The 20,773-nt window shown below is 52.2% G+C and overlaps 1 protein-coding gene across 1 annotated transcript; it reads right to left on the minus strand.

Annotated features, from left to right (window-relative positions):
• Window positions 1-7,544: 7,544 nt before the first annotated feature.
• On the minus strand, window positions 7,545-17,765 carry SSC4D (scavenger receptor cysteine rich family member with 4 domains). The gene is made up of 10 exons (XM_061152289.1): window positions 17,600-17,765; window positions 15,955-15,990; window positions 15,396-15,701; window positions 14,407-14,484; window positions 13,240-13,554; window positions 10,577-10,654; window positions 9,929-10,003; window positions 9,502-9,813; window positions 8,559-8,627; window positions 7,545-7,930 (listed from the first exon to the last, which is right to left on the minus strand). The coding sequence occupies exons 1-10, from the start codon at window positions 17,763-17,765 to the stop codon at window positions 7,614-7,616; spliced, it is 1,752 nt and encodes a 583-aa protein (XP_061008272.1). The 3' UTR covers window positions 7,545-7,613.
• Window positions 17,766-20,773: the final 3,008 nt, after the last annotated feature.

Genomic DNA, 20,773 nt, shown 5'->3' on the forward strand with positions numbered 1-20,773 from the left:
TGGTTAAAAGCTATTTTCTTTCAAAAGCTTTCCCTGGTCCCTCCTCTTAGACTCAGTTGTTCAGTCACTAAGTATCGTCTGACTCTTTACGACTCCATGGACTGCAGCATGCCACGATCCTCTGTCCTCTACAATTTCCTGGAGTTTGCTCAAATTCATGTCCATTGAGTCAGTGATGATATCTAACCATCTCATCCTCTGCAGCCCCCTTCTCCTTTTGCCTTCAATCTCTTTCTCTTTGGGTCTTTTCCAATGAGTCAGTTCTTCGCATCTGGTAGCCAAAGTATTGGAGCTTCAACTTCAGTTCTTCCAATGGCTGTTCATGGTCAATTTCCTTTAGGATTGACTGGTTTGATCGCCTTGCTGTCCAAGGGACTCTCAAGTCTCCATGGAGCACTCATTTAGTTCTAGTGTTACGCTGCTCGGTCATGTCTAACTCTTTGTGACCCCATGGACTGTAGAGCCCACCAGGCTCCTCTGTCCATGGAACTCTCCAGGCAAGAATGCCCTGAAAACTGCCCCAGACTTAGCACTCTCTTCCTCTCCCATCCAACTCTCACCAGTATTTCATGGAATCATTGGTCTATCTCCCGCCTAGACTGTCAACTCTACAGGAGCAGAGACCTGGGTGGCCCTGTGATGCGCTGTTTGCTCCAGTCTGACACAAGGAAGGGCTCAAATATTAATATTTGCTGAGTAGCTGAGTGAGGTTGAGAGGAAGAAAGGCTGCTTGCAGCCTCTGAGAGGAAGATAAGCTTAAGCAGACCAAGACCAAGGGCAGAGGCCAGAGAGGTGGGTGGAGAGCGGTGCAGGGTAGGGGGCGGGGCGGGGGCGAGGTGGGGGTAGGGAGAGACTGGGCCTAGACTATGAGTTTGATGAACAAACTGCTGAGATCCAGAGACCACCCTCCCTGCCCCTTGTTTACATCTCAAAGACCCTCAGGGCCAACCTTGCACGCCCAGGCTTTGTCGGGGTGCCTCTAAGCTGCTGGTAGTGAAACTCTCAGCCTAGTATGCATGTCTGCAAGTACCTGGGCCCGCCCCTTCCAAATGCCGGTTTTAATAAAAACTGGCCTTATAATCTTAACAGTGTTCTGCAGGGTAATCCTCCCCTAAAACAAGAATAAAGATCCCAGCCTGGCACGATTGGGGGCGGGTGGAGTGTCAAACGCTCTTTGTAAACTGAGAATGGCCGCACAGACTAGAAAAGCTCGCCTTCACGCCAGGTTCTTGGGCATTCTTCCTGACCCTTTCCTCCTGACCCCGCATAGGTGGCACCACGCTTCCACGCCAGTACCAGGCACACCCGCCTTTCCAGTAGCGGAGCCCAGCACGCTCCCAAAAGCCCCGAGGGGCGCGCCCGGAAAGGGCAGATTCTCGGATAGGAGGGGAGGTGGTGCCTTTGCCTTTGCCTCCGCCCCACCCGCACGCCGCAGCTTGCTGTGATTGGCTATGTCAGTCCACGGCTCTCCAATCAAGAGGCTACCCCGGAGCCAGAGGCGGGGCTTCGGTTCCCACGCAGGGCGGCTCCTAGTCTCTCTCGTCTTGGGGCGTCCACCCCGCCCTGCCCCTCCGCCGTGACTCAGCAGGAAGGCGCGACCCGACTGGGCCGGAAAGGCCGAGCCAAGTCACCCCCTCCAGGTCCACGCCACTGAGCGTGTGGGACTGGGAGGAGGATTTGGGGGCGGAGGTGAGAATCCCTACACCTGATCCCTGATCTTTGTGACCCAGAAAAGCTGATCCTTTTCTGACCCTGCGTTTCCCTTTTTTACAGTAGCGATAAACACGTCCAGGAGAAGTCAGGAGACACGATCCTACTAGTTAGTAGGAAAACCATGGGGCTTTTTTGGAGTTTGACAGTTAAGGGAACGAATCTCACCCTCTTAATTATCTAGCTGTGTGATCCTAGCCAGTCCCTAAATCCTCATGTGTAAAATCACGGAAAGATTTTTATCTCCATCTCTTAGGTTGAGACAGTGAAATGAGACAATGAATACAATGTATATAACCACTTGGTTTCATAGGTGGCTGCAGAATTCAATTAGGAGAAACAGCTTTGATTAGCAAAACAAAAGGGACAGTTTTGGAAAGCTAGTCCTGGAGACTCTGCGGTAGACAAAATAGACAGTTCTGCCTAAGAAATGGGCAAGAACCCAAGCGAAAAATGGGCAAAGGACTTGATAGACATTTCTCCAAAGAAGATATACAAATTGTCAATAAGAACAACCACAAAAGACACTTGACATAATTAGTCTTTGGGGAAATACAAACCAAAACCAGGAGATAACACTTCACAGTCACTACGATGGCTAGAATTTTTTTTAAGGGGTTGGGGATAATAAGAGTTAACAAAAATGTGGAGAACTGGAACCCCTGTGCGGTACACGTGGGAATGTAAAATGGCCCATCCACTGTGCAAAACAATTTGGTAATCCTTCAAAATGTTAAATATGTAATTACCATTTTTGCTATTGTTGTTTAGTTGCTAAGTCGTGTCTGACTCTGCAATGCTATGGATAGCCCACCAGGCTCCTCTGTCCATTGGATTTCCCAGGCAAGAATACTGGAGGGGGTTGCCATTTCTGCAGGGGATCTTCCCGACCCACGGATCAAACCTGGATCTCCCATATTGCCTGATTGTATGTCTACAAAATGTCTAGAAGCCATCGGGACAGAAAGTGAATTTAGTGGCTGCCAGAGGCCCCAGGGGTAGGGAAATGGGGAGTGACTGCTAATGGGCATGAGGTTTTTTTGGTGGGGTGATGAAATGTACTGGAATTAGATAGTGGTGATAGTTGCACAACCTTGCAAATAGCTAACGGACCACTGAACTGTACACTTTAAAAGGGTGAATGTTATGTGAATTGTATCTCAATAATGCTGTTGTTTAAGAAAAGGCAAAAATGTGGGAGTCAGAGGGCTTGCAAACTTTGGGGGAGGAGACAGGGAGGGTCTCATTTGGGGTAGGCTGTTAGGGCTAGAGTGGAGAAAATCGAAATAAAAATGATGTGGGAATGTGCCTGTGTGTGCAGTGGTGGTGATGGTGGCCCTGTATGTGCATGTGAATGTACAAAAGGGCTCTTTGAAAACAGGATATGTAGGGACTTCTTAATGGTCCAGTGGTTAGGACTCTGAGCTTCCGCAGCAGGGGACCTGGGTTTTATCCCTGGTTAGAGAACTAGTATCCCACAGGCTGTGTGGTGTGGCCAAAATAATAATAATAATAGACATGAGTTTAACAATTTTCAGTTGTTTGATTCTTTAATGTTGTTCTTTGTATTTATTTATTTGGCTGTGCCAGGTCTTAGTTTTGGCACACGGGGATCTTCGATCTTTGTTGGGGCATGCTGGATCTTTGTTTTTTAACATTTATTTATTTACTTATGGCTGCATCAGGTCTTAGCTGTGGCACGTGGGATCTTCCGTTGCTGTACATGGGCTTCTCTCGAGTTGTGGCACCGCATGGGTTCCAGAGCCCACGGGCATGAGGGCTTAGTTCCCCCCAGGTATGTGGGATCTTAGTTCCCACCTACAGATTGAATCCGAGTCCCTTGCATTGGAAGGTGGAGCCTTTAGTACTGGACCACCAGAGAAGTCCCTCAGCTGCTTGTTGAATGCTTGCTCCAAGTCAGTGGCCAAGTGTGCACCATGTGCAGCCTGGAATCGGTGGAACTTTGCGGGTGAAGGGCTTAGTCAGTGAACAGGTAAAAGGGGGAGTCACAACGGAGGTAAAAGCAGATGGGAGATAGAGAAATCAGCAAAAGTCAGGGGGACTTAGCAGGACCTAACCTCCATAAGGGGCTTCCCTCATAGCTCAGCTGGTAAAGGATCTGCCTGCAATGCGGAAAACCTGGGTTCGATCCCTAGATTGGGAAGATCCCCTGGAGAAGGGAAAGGCTTCTCATGGAGAATACCACGGGCTGTGTAGTCCATGGGGTCACAAAAAGTTGGACATGACTGAGTGACTTTCACTCACTTCACTAACCTCCATAAGAATTCCTGAGATTTTTGGTAGGGATCCTCAGTATTCTATTTTAATGGGCCCTTTTAATTAATCTTATGAGGCAAGGTGCAGTCAGGAAGTTGAAAGATGCGGGAGATGTCCAAGAGGCTCATTGCCCTTAGAATAAAACTCCTCCCTGTGGCCCAGAAAGCCCTGAGTGGTCTGACCCTTACCAGCTTTCCTGACTTGTCCCTTGGCACTTTGCTTCTGTCACAATGCCCTTTCTTGCTGGTCCTTCTGCAGGCCAGGCTAAATCCCTAGTGAAGGACCTGGAATGGTCTACCCTAAACCTTTTCATGGTCAACAAAAGGCTCATGGCTGGTTCCCACCCAGGCCCAGCTCAAGTCTCACCTCCTCGGAGGCTTTCCCTCACCAGCCAATCCCTCCCATAACACCCTGCCTCATGTTCTTTGTAGCAGGAATCACTGCTCCAAATCTCTTGGCTGTTGATTTGTTCAGTGCCTTATCACGGGACCTGCCTTGAAGGTAACCTCTGGGCCATGCAAACAGGAACGGGTCTAGATCTCACAGAGTCCAGCCCAGTGCTAAGACTAGCACACGGGTGCTCCAGAAATATTTGCTCAGGTCCTCTGTTCACTGGCCAAACATTATTTGAGCACCTGCTGTGTATGAGGTCTTGCACACAAAGTTGAACACAACAGCCCCAGCCCCAGGAGGACACAGCCAAGTCAGAGCAGTCCGCTGAGATGCGGGGGTCGGTGCTGTCCCTGGGCAGGTACAGGGTGTGATGGGGGCTCCTAGTCCTGACCATGGGTGCCGGAGGGGATACCCATGAAGGCCTTCTGGAGAAAAGGAAAGCTGAGCCATGAGGCTAAATAAGAGTTGACTAAGGGGGAAGGAGGGGAGAGGGTGACGTGTATTCCAGGCAGAGAGAACAGCATGTGCAGAGGCCCGGTGGGAAGAAAGCCCAGACATTAGAGGAACTGAAAGTAGTTCAGCCTGGCGAGATCCTGGCACCAAGTGGTGATGGATGATGTCAAAAACACAAGCAGGGCCAGTCTGTGCAGGAGACTTTGTAGACTGAACTAAGGAGTTGAGCAAAGGGCCTTCCCTGGCGGTCCAGTGCTAAGACTCCATGCTCCCAATGCAGGGGGCATGGGTTCGATCCCTGGTCAAGGAATTAAGCTCCTGCATGCCATGTGGTGCAGCCAAGAAAAGAAAGAATATTAGCTTCCAGTCCTGCGTATGCTCTGCAAACCTGGATTAGTCTTTTCCCTTCTCTGAGCCTCAGTTTTCCCTTTCTGTAAAAAGGGATGCTAATACTTCCCTTGAGTTGAGCACCGATGAAGGCACTTTGTTTAGATGGGGAAGGGGAGTCCAGGGGTGGGAAGCTGTGATACACCTCAAGACAGTGGAGAGGCATACTTGAATGTGGGTGTACCTCAGTCAGTCAGTCAGTTCAGTTGCTCAGTTGTGTCCGACTCTTTGCGACCCCATGGACTGCAGCACGCCAGGCTTCCCTGTCCATCACCGACTCCCGTAGCTTGCTCAAACTCATGTCTTATCAAGTCGGTGATGTACCTGGAGAGGTAGTAACCATGGGCTGTGAGAATGATAGCGTGCTGCACTCAGGTCTGGGGCTCTGGGTGCCTAGAACATCCCTGTTTCTCTGCCTCACTCCCTCCATTCTTTGGTGCTCTCACAGGAGGAGATGAGCACACGTCCTTCTACTCCACCATCCTGAACCAGAAGCCCCGACTCCCTGAATTCTTCAGCATTGTCATTCCTTTCCCTCTTTCAGCCCTCATCCCTCCAATGACACAGGGCGCTCCCTGACAAATGGAGACAAAACCAATACTGCCAAGAGCTGATGGAGTTTGGAGCTTAAGTGTCTGCCTCGCTCTTTGGCTGGCAGCCAGGACTTGGGTTTGGAGCCTGTGGGAAGCAGAATAATGCCTTCCCCCCAAAGATGTCCATGTCCTAATCCCTGGAGCTGGTGAAAATGTGACTTTACATGGTTAAAAAGATTGTGCAGATGTGGTTAAATTAAGGACCTTGAGATGGGGAGATTATCTTGGATTATCTAGGTGGGCCTGATATAATCATAAAAGACTTTTAAGGATGGAAGAGGGAGGCAGGAGAGTCAGAAAAAGAGATGATGGAAGCTGGGGTGGGAGTGATGCAACTGCTGACCGAAAGGAGGTCTTGAGCAGGCATGGAATGCAGGCAGCCTCTAGAAGCTGGTGAAGGTGAGGAAATCGATTCTCCTCCAGATCCTCTAGAAAGAATACCGCCCTGCCAACACTCTTGAATTTAGACCAGGGAAACCCATTTCCGACCTGTGACCTCAGGAACTGTAAGATGATAAATTTATGTTGTTTAAAGTCATTAAATTTGTGATAATTTACAGCAATGAGAGAAAACTCATACAGAGCCTGCAGGCTAATGTGGAAGGCGGGGTTTTTTGGTCAGACAGTTGCTATTGGCAAGTCATGTACCCTGGAGCTGACGAGGCTCTGGCAGCATCCCCCACTTCTCTGTGGCCCTGGGGCTCCAGGTGAGGCACCCCAAGAACAGCCCTTGGGGAAGCCCCAGTGCTGCTTCCTTTTCCCCATCATCCTTTCTGCCTCCTGTCAATTTTTTTTTCTCTTCTAGTCACTCCACTGCCGTGACCACCGTGTTTCATGACCTCGAGTAGAACCCGTCAAGGACCCAGATTTCTGTGAACATAAAAGTGAGGATGGCCCAGGGGACCTTCTAGGGGCCTTCCTGGCGGCCTGACACTGTGAGTCAGCATTTCCAGGATGCGATGGGCCTGTGGAAAGCTGATGATGCTCTTGACCCGTCCTCCACCCCGCAGCGGGTTTCCTCCAGAGTCCTAACCAGAGTCTTTCCTGCTGCCACAAACAGTGCACTTACGCCCCAACATTGACCTCGGTTAAAAGACAAGGAGGGGGAAACAATGCTTTATTGACTTGGCACCTATGAACGGGTGGCTACAGGCCCCCAGGGTTCTTTGCATCTACAAAATGGAGGCTCTGTCGTGGGGGCAGCAGAAATCAGAGTTGCTGGTTCCAGCTGCAGGGAGGGGCCACTGTCACTGCTTCGGCCCCTTCCAGTCCCCGTGTCCAGCCAAGCACCATCTGGCCCTCTTGGAACAGGCCAGGGCAATGACCCTGGTTCTTCTGCATCCCTTGGCAGTCTAAGGTCAGAACTGTAGGCCCCTCCTGCCTTCCCTCTTCTTGAGGATTCCAAGATGAATAGAGGCGGGAGGGAAGGGATATACCCCATTTACAGCTGAACCTTCTGGAGCACAGGCCAGGAAGGCTGGGTCAGGGTTCCCGTAATGGGACCCCTGCCAAAGAGGACAGTTAGGAGTTATTCACTTCCCACCACTTTGTTTGAGCTGAGCAGAAAGTGGGAGCTTTCACTGAACTGGGCCCACCATAGGTGATGACAGTGAGGTCACCCACTAAGTTGATGGGCTATGCTCCCCTGGGCAGGACCACACCATTTGGGCAGGCTCTCTCCCAGGCAAGGGGAGGGCAGGGCAGAGTGAACTGCTGCTGTCACAGGAGGACGACTTCCTGGAGGAAGAGGGGCAGGCCGCAGTAGGCTCCCAGAAGAGGTGGTCTGCAGAGTGAGCTGGGTCACGCCGGCTGGCACAGGACACTGGCATCCTCGCTGTGGTCACAGTTGTGGGCATCCCAGCGGATGTGAGAGCACAGAAGCAGGGCACCCTCATCCCCCCGGCACTTGACGTTGTCCAGGAGAATAGGGCCTCGGCCTGGGCCAAAGTGAGCCTCACCAGGGGCTGCCAGGGCCTGGCCACAGCCCAGCTGGCGACACAAGACGCCGGCTGCCCGCAGGTCCCAAGCATCATCACAGATGGTGCCCCACCGCTGCCCTAGGAAGAGCTCCACACGCCCCTCACATCGGTGGGCTCCGTTGACCAGACGGAGGTGCCCTGTTGGGGGACAAGGCCTGGGGCTGGAAGGGGCTGGCCCAGGCCAGGCCACTCCCAAGCTAGGCCAGGGGAGGGGTAGTTAAGAGGAGACAAAGGGTGGTGGGTTGGGACATCTCGCTGCCCTGGGAGCCACTGGATGAGGGCAGACAAATGAGATAACATAAGATGGGCATCAGGAGATGTGTGCAAGCCCTTGTGGGGTACTCTGTGCAAGCTGGGAGCTCCATGTCTGTTCTCTCCTTAGTTGTCTGTTTACAATCCCAATACCTCAGCTCTACGACTGTTGTCAAATGAGATTGTGTCCCCGAAGGTCATCACCATCTCCCCTCCCCTCTGGACTCCCCAAATTAAAGCCTGAATTCTTTCATTAATCGCTTCAGGACAGGAACCCCGTCCCTCTATTTTGGTCCCAACTCTAGAAATCTCTGGATTGCTCTAGCTTAAAACCCCCCTCCTTCTTTCCAGACATCACATCTCTATTGATGAGGCCTGAGACTAGCAGGAAAGGACAAGGGTTCTAGGACCTGGTGCAAATATGCTGTGTAACCCGGGGCTGTGACCTCCCTCCAGATCTAGTCCCTCCTACCCTGATGCCTCCACCTCACTCTTAGGGACTGTGAACACCTACCATCCCTGGGCCGAGGAGTGGGCACCCGGGTGGTCTCAGCACCCTCCTGCTGAACTAGCTCCTCTGGACCTGGCTCAGCAAGGACAGAGAAAGAGGTGGCTGTGACACTGGGGAACCAGTCCCTTGAGACCTGGTTACCTCTTACCCTCCAAGGGAAGCCTGATCTAGGATCAGAAAGGACTTCATAGGCCCCCGCTCCTTGGAACAGAAACGGGGGTTGGTTTTTCTCGCTCTGGGCCCAAGGCAGAGCCCTCTGTGGCCAAAGCTACCACCAGGGCACCAAACAAGGGCGAAAATATCAATTTCCACCTCCGTCAATAAGGAGACGCATTTTTAAATGTGTCGGACTCTGCAACTATCCCTTTTCCAGTGACTTCCCAAGGGACAAACGTATGCTCCCCGAAAGCTAATCAACTCTCGTTGCTAACTAGAGCTTTTCGGATCCTTGACGCAGCACAGCAAAAGCTCCCCAACCACGCCCTTAACTGACTCTCCCACACTGTGCTCGGGAACTTCGGACTCAGCTCGGGCCCCGCCCCGCACTGCCGCAGAGGGCGCTCCCTTCCCGGCCCCGCCCATGCTGCGCAGCCGCAGAGAGAGTGGGCTCCACCCGATGGTGGGCTCCACCTCTTACTGCGGAGCATGAACTCTCCCGCCGCGCTCACGCTGCAGTGCCGCGGTGAGCGCTCACGCGCGACCCCGCCCATTTCCCAACGAACCCCGCCCTGCCCGCGCCAAAGACCGTGCCTTCGCGAGGCTCCGCCCATCCTCAGACTGCTCGTCCCGCCGGCACTGCGGTACGCGCCAGCGCGCGGCCACGCCCACTTCACAGCAGGCCCCGCCCATGCCTAAGTAAGCGCCTACGCGCGGCCCCGCCCACTTCTCAGACGGCGCTCCGCCTCGCCTGTGTCGCAGTGCACACGTGGTCCTGCTGCGGCCTCACCTGAGCAGAGCGCGCCCGCATCCTCATGGTGGCCGCAGTTGTGCTGGCCCCAGCCCAGGTGGAAGCAGTCGCTGAGGCGGGCTTCCGTGCCGGCGCAACCCACGTTGTCCAGCAGCACGGGGCCGCGGCCGTAGCCGAAGTGGCCGAGGCCCGTGGCGCCCAGCGCCGGCCCGCAGCCCGCCTCGCGGCAGGCCACGCGCGCGTCCGCGAAGTCCCAGTCATCGTCGCACACGGTGCCCCAGCCCCCGGCGTACAGCACCTCCACGCGACCGCGGCACGGGCCAGGGCCACCCACCAGCCGCAGCCGCCCGCCTGCAGGGCGCACAGGCCCGCGGCCAGAGGGGCTGGGCTGGGGCCGCCGGCTCCCTGGCAGAGCCCCGGCCCCACCCTCTCCCACCCGCAACGGAACCCCTGCCCTGCCACTTACTTTTCTTCCTTGCCGCCCAGGCGGCAGTGGTGAGCCGTGTGGGCTCCCTGGAAGGCAGGGCACCAACTCCTGTAGCTGCGGAGACAAGGCATCTAGAGCGTTTGAATGGGACAAAGGGGACTTCTGGCCTGCAGCAGGGCACAGGGCGCGCCTACGGAGATGTCCGACCTCTACCACGCCTTCACCCTACTCAGCCTCAATTCTAGAGTTACCATGTTGTCTGCTGTGGTGGGGTCCTCAGGAAGCTTGAAAGGAATGAACCAAATCCTACTTCCAGATTTCAGTGCCAACGATAGTTCCAGCCCTCATTCCAAAAGTACTTCTATCCTTCATTCAACTTGTATCTCAATTTTCACAAGTCCCCTCGATTTCCAAACTCAGCACCCCACTCCACCCGACCCCTGCCAAATTTTATTTCAGAGCTTCGAAGAAGTGCCTCCTCCCACCCTGCTGAACTTTCCAGAGCTCTGGATTTCATCCTAGCTCCATCTGCTCATCTGTTCTCTCACCCACCTCTTTACCATCTGGTCAAAAGCCCTGGCCTGCTAGCCTGGGCCCCCTCCCCATGGATCCAGACAGTCTTTCCAATTCCCAGTCCTACCCACCTCAAACCCCTACCATTCCAGCCTGGAGGGCAGGGCTCCTTACCCTCTGGCTCTGTGTGCCAGGCCCAGTCCGCTCTTGTGGCCAACAGTGGCGGTGCTGTGAGAGTCGGGTGGCCCAGGACTAGAGTAGGAGAGAAGGAGTGGGGTCAGAGGCCAAGGTTCTGGTTCCTGGAGAGGATGAGAGGGTTTCCCTGGAGAAGACAAATAGATTTTACTTCAAGAGCTGGAGGCTCAGCCTCAGCTGGGGTCCAAGGAAGTCTGCCCCGCTTTGCCAATTCTGGTCAATTATTTGTGCTGCCTAGGCATACACTCTACAGTTTATACAACGCCTTTACAGGCATGTTTTCTTTCCAGGGTTCTCAGAAGCCCAATGTGTGTCCAAGTTGGGGAGATAAAGAAGGCCTTGCCCACCAGGGAGGGCCATGCACAGTCCTGAGGAGCTTGCAGAACAAAACTATCCCCGTCTTACAGATAAATAAGATTAGAAGGGGCAAGGGGCATGCTCAGGATTATACAGCGAGGTTAGCCGAGGCTTTGCCAGGGCTCACTCTGCCTCATTGGGCCTCAGCTTTCCCATCTGTAAATCGGGATTGATGCCTCGTGGTTTGCCGTGAAGCATGGGTAAGCACTTTATATCTGGCAGAGTGGAGTCCATCTGTAAAGTGCCATTAACAGCCCAATTATTTCTATTTGTTCAGAAAACCTTTCGTTGTGGAAGAAGGACCAGGTGAGGGGAAATACTGTCATAATCCGGATTGAAGAGATAGGGAATTCTGGAGACATACCTGAGTTTCAGTGAAAGAATTCTGGAGTATCTCTGGAGCCATTTTAAAGTACTATTACTTTACTCTGAAGTATTTCACAAAGAGTGCTTAGTGCTAAACTAGGTAATCAACAAGAACCTACTGTATAGCACTCAACATACTGTAATAATAATAATAATATGGGAAAAGAATCAAGAAAAATCCATGTATATACGTGTAAGTATAGTCTAAGGGTTCAAAGAGTCAGACATGACTGAGCATGCACATGCATATGTATAACTAAATCAGTGTGCTGTACACTGAAAAGAATTACAACACTGTAAAAAAAAAAAAAAAGTTAAAAAGTTATATAAAAAAAAAAAAAGAGTACTTAGTGCCAGAAACTCAGCAGTGGCCACAGGACTGGAAAAGGTACGTTTTCATTCCAATCCCAAAGAAAGGCAATGCCAAAGAATGCTCAAACTACTGCACAATTGCACTCATCTCACACGCTAGTAAAGTAATGCTCAAAATTCTCCAAGTCAGGCTTCAACAGTACATGAACCGTGAACTTCCAGATGTTCAAGCTGGTTTTAGAAAAGGCAGAGGAACCTGAGATCAAATTGCCAACATCAGTTGGATTACCGAAAAAGCAAGAGAGTTCCAGAAAAACATCTATTTCTGCTTTATTGACTATGCCAAAGCCTTTGTGTGGGTCACAATAAACTGTGGAAAATTCTGAAAGAGATGGAAATACCAGACCACCTGACCTGCCTCTTGAGAAATCTGTATGCAGGTAAGGAAGCAACAGTTAGAAATGGACGTGAACAACAGACTGGTTCCAAATAGGAGAAGGAGTATGTCAAGGCTTGAGAAATATCAATAACCTCAGATATGCAGATGACACCACACTTATGGCAGAAAGCGAAAGAGAACTAGAGAGCCTCTTGATGAAAGAGGAGAGTGAAAAAGTTGGCTTAAAGCTCAACATTCAGAAAACTAAGATCATGGCATCTGGTCCCATCACTTCATGGCAAATAGATGGGGAAACAGTGGAAACAGTGACTGACTTTATTTTCTTGGGCTCCAAAATCACTGCAGATGGTGACTGCAGCCATGAAATTAAAAGATGCTTGCTCCTCAGAAGAAAAGGTATGACCAACCTAGATGGCATATTAAAAAGCAGAGACATTACTTTGCCAACAAAGGTCCATCTAGTTAAAGCTATGGTTTTTCCAGGAGTCATGTATGGATGTGAGAGTTGGACTGTAAAGAAAGCTGAGTGCCGAAGAACTGATGCTTTTGAACTGTGGTGTTGGAGAAAACTCTTGAGAGTCCCTTGGACAGCAAGGAGATCAAACAAGTCAACCCTAAAGGAAATCAACTCGGAATATTCATTGGGAGGACTGATGCTGAAGCTCTAATTAATTAATTTGGCCACCTGAAGCAAAGAGCCGACTCATTTGAAGAGACCCTGATGCTGGGAAAGCTTGAAGGTGGGAGAAAGGGACGACAGAGGATGAGATGGTTGGATGGCATCACCCACTCAACGGACATGAGTTTGAGTAAACTCTGGGAGTTGGTGATGGACAGGGAAACCTGGCGTGCTGCAGTCCATGGGGTCGCAAAGTGTCGGATACGACTGAGTGACTGAACTGAACTAAGTGCCAGAAAATTCTGGAGACATATTTGGAGTACTGTTAGACAACTCTGGAGTATTGGTGGGGTAATACTGCAGTATTACATAGTCGTGGAGTCTACTAGAATTTTCTGAGGCACTTTTAGACCAGTACTGAGAAATAAAAACTAATTTGGGGGCCTTTTCGAAAGAGCTCAGGGAAACATCAAGCCTCTCAACATCCCGGTCGCTGTCCAAGGCCCCTCTCCCAGTCTCCTGCTTCAGAATACCGTCCCGCCCCGCCCCGCCCCGCCCTGTCCGCCGGCCCCGCCCCCAACCCCGCACCTGCGCAGAGCGCGCCGGCGTCCTCGTGGTGGCCACAGTTGTGCACGCCCCAGCCCAGACTCAGGCAGACTGCTAGACTGGGCTCGCCGCCCTCACAGTGCACGTTGTCCAGCAGGATGTGCCCCGTGCCGTAGCCGAAGAAGGCGTTGGTAGTGGCCGCCAGGGCCGCTCCGCAGCCCAGCTGGCGGCACACCACGGCGGCGTCCGGCAGCCCCCAGTCGTCGTCACACACGGTGCCCCACAGGCCACCGTGCAGGATCTCCACTCGGCCCTGGCACGGGCCTGCGCCCCCGACCAGGCGCACGCTGCCCTCACCTGGTGATGGGGGCGGGAACCAGGAGCATCTCCCCCAAGGCTTTGCTGCCCATCCCAATCCAGTGGTCTTCCTACTGCCCCAGGCCCTCTGCATATCCACGGTACATGGTGTCTCAGGACCTAGGACCTGCTCACCCACTTACCCCCAAAGCACTGCCTCCTCACAGTCTAAATTAGGGGCGCTTTTGGGGATCTGAGGATAGAATCCTACGACTCTTGTCACTTTCTGCTTGCCCTTGTCCATGCGCTCCTAAACTGTATAGAATGTGCTGGTTCCTTACTTCACGAACGACTCTGCCTCCAGGAAGTCCTCCCTAATCTCTGATGAATGGGATCCTCTTCCTCCTCTGGACTTCATTGCCTTTTTATCTGTCCTTCTTTAAGAGAATTTTTAATTTTCTTGCTCTAAGATCATTATCAGCATTTCTATGTATATCTGACTCTCCCATTGGATTAAGCTTCAGCCCCCACCTCTTTTGGAGAAGGAAATGACAATCCACTCCAGTGTTCTTGCCTAGAGAATTTCATGAACAGAGGAGTCTGGAGGGCTACAGTCCATGGGGCCACAAAGATTTGGACACGACTGAATGACTAACACTAGCCCACCTCTTTTATTTTCTCCAACCTTGTGCTGACTATTTTTATCTTCTCACTAGAATGTATCCTCTTTCCCTATGGAGACAGTGAGCAGCCTGGGGGGTGGGGGTGCAGGGGGCAGAGCAGGGGTGAGGGAATGACCAAACTCACCCATCAGTAATCCGTCTCTTCCCACTGCCTAGGGTAGGATTTGGGAGATTCCTCCTGGGTCCTTCTCCTAAGACCCAGGTGGTCCCCCACATTGCCTTTACTTACCTTTTCCATTCTGGGGCGTTGTAGGGGGTGCCCTGCTGGTTAACACTCTCCTTGTTGGGGGCTGCGTGGGCAAGAATTCTGGGAAAGAAGCAGGGTGGAAGAGAGGAAGATGTGGATATTTCTGTTCTCCATCCTCACACACACAGATATGTGAGGGGCAGTGTATGGACCCCTAAGTTTCCTGATCTCTGGGCTTCTGGCCACACAAAGGGTCAAAGCTGGGGACTCTGGGTAAGAGGGGAGAAAGGGCCGCCTGAGTCCTGAAAGCAGTAGCTTTAGAGGAGTTTGCTTTAGAGGATTTCTTTCAGTTCTTGGTTTCCTTGGTTTTTAAAGCAGCATCACATCACCTGAGAATTTGTTCGAAATGCAGCATGCAAATTCTCAGGCTCCATCCCAAATCTGCAGAATCAGAAATTCTGGGATGGGGCTACCATCTGTGGATGTGTTTGTGTGTGTGTGTTTTCTGAGCCATGCAGCATTCAGGGACCTTAGTTCCCTGACCAGGGGCTGAACCTGTGCCTCTTGCAATTGGAGTGCAGCGTCTTGACCGCCAGGGAAGACCCACCATCTGGCTTTTATAATAAGCCCTCCAGCTGATTTTCTTAGAAAAACAGAACTACTGCTTTCGAGGTCAAAGCCTCCTAGAGATTTGTTGCAGGTCTATGCCAAGTGGGCCTTAAACCACCAGACCCCAGTGGTCTGGATATAAAACTGGGAAGGGGGCTGTCTGTTGGGACGATCGAAGCCCTCTGTGGAAGCAACATTGCTGGTTTTCAGCAGAGGTCATACCATGAGCCGGAGCACGGCAGGGCCCAGGCTCCTGACTGCCAGGCTGGGGGTCTTCCCCAGGACTATGTACACACTGCAGCTGCTGGCTTGGTCTTCACTGGAACATTCTTACCTCTGGGAAGTCCCTTCACGTGTCCAGCCCACAGCCCTGCAGCCCGGCAGTCGGCCTGCCCTTCTGGGTCCCGGGCTGTCACGCTCACCGTCACACAGGACCGCCACGTCCTCGTAGTGGAAGCAGTTGTGCACGCCCCAGCCTCGGCTGCTGCACTCGCTCAGGGCGGCTTCCTGCCCGCGGCATTCCACGTTGTCCAGCAGGATGGGGCCTCGGCCCTGGCCAAAGGCGAGGGGCCGGGGCACGGGCAGCGCCAGGCCACAGCCCAGCTGACGACACACCACATTGGCGTCCACCACGTCCCAGTCGTCATCACAGACGCTGCCCCAGGAGCCCCCGTGTAGGACCTCCAGGCGGCCCCGGCAGCGGCTCGGGCCCCCCACCAGCCTGAGTTCTGTGGAGAGAGTTGAGCTGGCACGGGGTGGTGAGGGGCGTCACTGGGCCCTACCTAGAGGATGCCCACCTTGCCATGAAGCTGTGGGGACCTTGGGATCAGTCCCTCCTGGGCCTTATTTTGCCCTTTCTGTAAAATGGGCACACTGGGGCTGTCCCCTTGCATCTTGAGTAACAGAGGTCTTCTAAGCACCTGAGTGCTTTGGGAGCAAGAGTCCGGGGAAAAGGTGGAGGGGAGAGGCAGGGGCACCTACCTGGAAAGGGCAGTGAGGTGGGCTGTAGGGCACCAGCTGAAACAGAGTGAGGAAGAGCATTGGCCCCTCAGCCCCCTCCCTTGGCCCCAGGATCGCAGCCTCCCCTCCATTCCTCCCCTCCAGTCCTCACCATCACCCCCTTCCTTATCACCCACCCTGCTTTGCCAAAGCCCCTGACTGCCCCGGCTGGCCTTCTAGCTTCATCCCTCACCCACTGATCCATGGGCCATCCCAGAGAGATCTGCCTGAGACCCAGACAGGCTGATCCCATTCCACTGCTGGACTCCTCAAAGCCTCCCCTTTTCCTGCAGAAGTCCTGGACCCTAAACTCTCTGCAAAGCCTTCTAGGATCTTTGGACCAGCCTCACCTTCCTTCTTAATCTTGTATCAGTCTGGTCACCAGATTTGTAATCTTGCCATCTCCTCTGCTCACCCTGCTCATTCCAACCCTGCAGATGGAGCCCCCTCCTATGGGAAGACTTCGTGGAACTCTCAGCTAAAAGGGCTCTCTTTTTCCTCTGAATCTCTGGGCGCCATATACATACCCCTTTCCAGGTCTTCTGCCCAGTGATGTGGCCAGGTCTGTGTCATCTTGGTTTCCCCTAGGGCTTCCTGCCCAGATTCTGTTACTCCCCAGATGTTTAGTAGCTTTGCCTTAAGGGTGTAAATTAACTTTGGGTTTCATTCTGGTTTCCCCCTAAAAAGTTTACCTATGTAAGTCTTTCCTTTGGGTTTCTTTTTTGGTGGGTTTTTTTTTTTTTTTTTTTTTTGGTTCTGTTTTTTTTTTGGTCATGCTTTGTGGCATGTGGGGTCTTAGTTCCCTGACCAGTGATAGAACCCACACCACCTGCATTGGAGGCACAGAGTCTTAACCACTGGACCACCAGGGAAGTCCCTATCAGTCCTTCTGCTTCAGCTTTTCACATATGTATATGTCAGCACTGTGTTCATTGCTTTATGTGGCCTGGCTCACTTAATCATTAGGACAATTTATGAGGCAGTTTGGATTTTGCAGAAGGGAAAACTTCAGGTTTAGTGAGGTCAGGCCACTTGCTTAAGGCCACATAGCAAATAAAGTGTGGAGCAGGAACTCTAACCCAGATAGCCACACTCCTCTTCACCAAACCATTCTGAGCATGTGGCCTAAGAAGGAAACTGGCCTGGTGTGAGAAGTTAATACCCCCTAGTAGCCCCTCATTTGTGCACAAGCTTCTCAGACACAGCCACATACCTTACCTTACAACCTCTGAGGCATGTAATAGTGTACCCATTTTATAGATGAAGAAACTGAGAGTCAGTTTCTTTTTTCCTAAGTTAGGTTAGTCCCTCGGTTGTTTGATTCTATCTGTTCCACCAGCTGGCTTTCCAACAGCCGTTGGTGAGCCCATGTCCTTTCCCTCCGTCCCTATTTCCAGTATCCTCACTGCCTAGACTCTGTGTGCATCGAGCCCTTGCCTTTAACACTGAGCCTTCCACTCCCCCAACTCAGACCTTAGCTTTCATCAACCTGGGGCAAATGTCAGAGCTGAAAAGGATGTTGGAAACCACCTCGTTTACAGGCCACATCCCAACATAGTTTTACAAATGGGAAAGCTGAGTGTCAGAAAAGGGAAGGGGAAGGGTTGGGGGGCCGGAGGGCACTCACCCAGTGGTAACAGGAGGAGGAAGGACAGGGCTGGGGGGAGAGGAGAAGGGGCAGTGGTCTTGTCTCTGGGCCCCCATCCCCTGCTCCTCTCATCAGGCTGGGGACCAGTGTGCATCTCTGCTTCCTTGTGTGTCCAGCCAATGGGTGGTCTTTCCAATGGTCCCATCAAGGTGTGGGGAGCAGTCACAGCTGGAACATCTGGAATTAAAGGTTCCAGGCTCTTCTTCCAGCTGGAAGGGCCCAGGGAGAGCTTTGTGGGGGCGTCGGGGTGGGGAATGAAATTTCCACTGGGGTTGGTATTCTGAATGGAGGCAGTGGTTGGAGGATGAGAAGAATGGAAATACTCATGGTGACTCCTCATGAGGAGTTAGGTCTGGCTGAAGCGAAGGGTGTATGAAAGCAGGTGGTGGGAGATGAGGTTGGAGGGTCATGAGATCCCAAACCAAGATAGGTCCACACGGCTGTGCCAAGGGCTTTGAGTTTTTCCTCCAGGGCAGCAAATCCCAAAACAACGTGCTGATGCCACTGGTAGCAAAACCCACATCATTTGGGGGGGGGGGAGATAGATGGACATTTACTGTTGCCTTAGTTTTTTCCTTTTGTAGTGCATTCTGTTTATGACAAAGGATCCTGGCTTTCCATTGATCTGGAACAATATCAGGTTTCCCTTTAAAGCTAATTAAATTTTAAATTTATTATTATTATTATTATTATTATTTTTGCTGCACTATGGCTTGTGATATCTTAGTTCCCCAACTAGGGATTGAACCTGGGTCCCAGCAGTGAAAGCACCAAGTCCTAACTGCTGGACTGCCAGGGAATAGACTACAGTTAATTTAAATCAGAAAAAAAAAAAAAAAAAAGAGTCAATGTAAAGAAAAAAACATCAAGGAGACATGGTTCTCATGAGTGACAAATATGCAAAAATGGTGTAGGACTGGAGGTTTAAATGCCATTTGGGATTCTCTGCCCTTTGAGGTAGGAAGCCCTGGGAGATTATTTTGTTTAATTTTGGATTGAAGTTTACAAGCCAAGAAGAACATAAATCCTAAGTGTAGAGCTCAGTGAATATTCACACCGTGTCACCAGCATCCCAGTGTGTGGATAATGATTGGATGGTTGTGGCAGGGGCGGTGAGGGGTGGCTGGTTTAGAAGGTGGTTCTGTTTGAGGGACTTCCCTGGTGGTCCAGTGGCTAAGACACTATGCTCCCGATGCTGGGGACCCAGGTTCCATCCCCAGTCAAGGAACTAGTTAGATCCCACATGCTGCAACTATGACCCAGTGTAGACAAAGAAAAAAAAATTTTTTTTAAAGAGAAGATGATTCTGTTTGGGATATACTGAGACTGAGGTGCCCAGGGACGTGGGTGCCCCTCTCAAAAGGAATACCACCCCCCCCCGCCATCTTTCCCTGGCTCTGCCTTCATCCTGGCGGACAAACAGTCTGGTTGGGAAGAGGATGAAAATCTATCTGGATGTGGACACAGGGTTTTCAATACTCCATTCATGGGGCCCAGTACAGCCCCCAGTGGAATAATCAGCTTTTGTCCTTCTGGGGACAGATGGGAGATGGGAGTCGAGAACTGTGAGGAGGGGGAAACTGTGGTCCAGGCTTTGCTGAGGGGAATCCACAGTGACCTGGGCCTGCCCCTGCCTCCCAGGCCTGGGGGCCACCCACCTCTCAGGCTGCTGGGACACTAGCCCCCCAGGTCAGGGAAGTCCCCGCTCTGTAAGTATGGGGACAGACAGCTCCCAGGGAAGCTGGCTGGGAATCCTGAAGTCCTCCTGCTCTATCTGCCATCACCCTGGCCCCCCGGAATGAGAGAGGGGGACCCCTGATCCAGACCATCACTGACCTCAAGTCCCAGATGACCCAAGAGCTCTCAGCGGGTCTCATGGAGGCTGCCTCATCTCCAGCTCTGAGCTTGGTCCTGCCTTACACTCTGGAGACCTACACTCTGTAATGGTGCCCCTGTTGCCCTGAATTGCCTCTTTAGGTGCAGGCAGGTTGCACCCACAGTGGTTCCAAGCATTGGCTCCACAATCTACTGTGTGACCTCATCTCCCTGAACCTCACTCTTCTCACCTGTAAAATGGGGCTAGGAATACACTTAACCTCTTCCAGTTTTTGCTTAATGTAAATACAAAGCTTAGCCCAGCGCCTGACCCGCCGTAAGTGTGGTCGCTGTTATTACGATTATGTTTCCCCATCCAGATTGGGGACCGTTGAGGGCAGGGATCAGGGCTTATCTAGTGGCAGCATCTGGCACAGGATGGGTACTAAGGAAACACTGAATGACTGAATGAAAGTTAGGGCTGCAGAATCACTGCACCGAAGCAGTCAGAAGGGGCCCGGGAGATCATTAAGACAGCTTCATCTCGGACCAATAGAAAACTTGTCACACACTCATACTCACACATGCCAGCAAAAGTGAAGAAATTCATACCTGTGGGAAGGTTCTAGGCTCTTTCTGTTCGTTCTTTTATAGTCAATCCGAGGTCAAATCCCTTTTTCCTGCCTCCAGAAGTTTAAGATGGGGAAGGATCTCCCAGATGCAAAGCAACACAGACCTTTCTTCTTTTCTTTCCAAAGCTGGGAGGTGAACAGAGGCGAAGTCCCCCGTCCATGGAGCTGGCTGGTGGCCCCAGCCTGTCCCCACTCGACCTTAGGGGCAGAGAGAGGCAAAAGGAGAGCGGAGGTGGCCTGCGGGGTCTGGAGCAGCCCCCAGAAGGGGGACCAGCCGAGGAGAGCTCTGGGGTGGAGGGGGGCAGACGTGGACTCTCAGGGCCAGGCAGCCCCTCCTTCCCCTCCCCCACCCCAGGGTTCAGGTTTCAGAAAGGCCTGGCTAGGTCTCCACCCCTTTGTAGAGGTGCCAAAAGCATGCCTGTCTCTGGTTCCTGGGACTGCCCTTGACCACCTCCCACCTGGGGGCTTTAGAAACATGATCGTAGGAGCCTGAGTGGGCTTCCCACGCAGGCAGAACCTCTGATTTTGCTGCCAGGTTTTTTGCCTTGTAGTTCTTTTGAGTTCTGGTACCTTTGGGACTTCGTGTTAAGTCACTCAGTTGTGTCCGACTCTTTGTGACCCCATGGACTGTAGCCCGCCAGGTTCCTTTGTCCATGGGATTCTCCCGTCTAGAGTACTGGAGTGGGTAGCCATTCACTTCTCCAGG

The sequence above is a fragment of the Dama dama genome, chromosome 10 (genome assembly GCF_033118175.1).
Source record: "Dama dama isolate Ldn47 chromosome 10, ASM3311817v1, whole genome shotgun sequence".
Classification (NCBI taxonomy): Eukaryota; Metazoa; Chordata; class Mammalia; order Artiodactyla; family Cervidae; genus Dama; species Dama dama.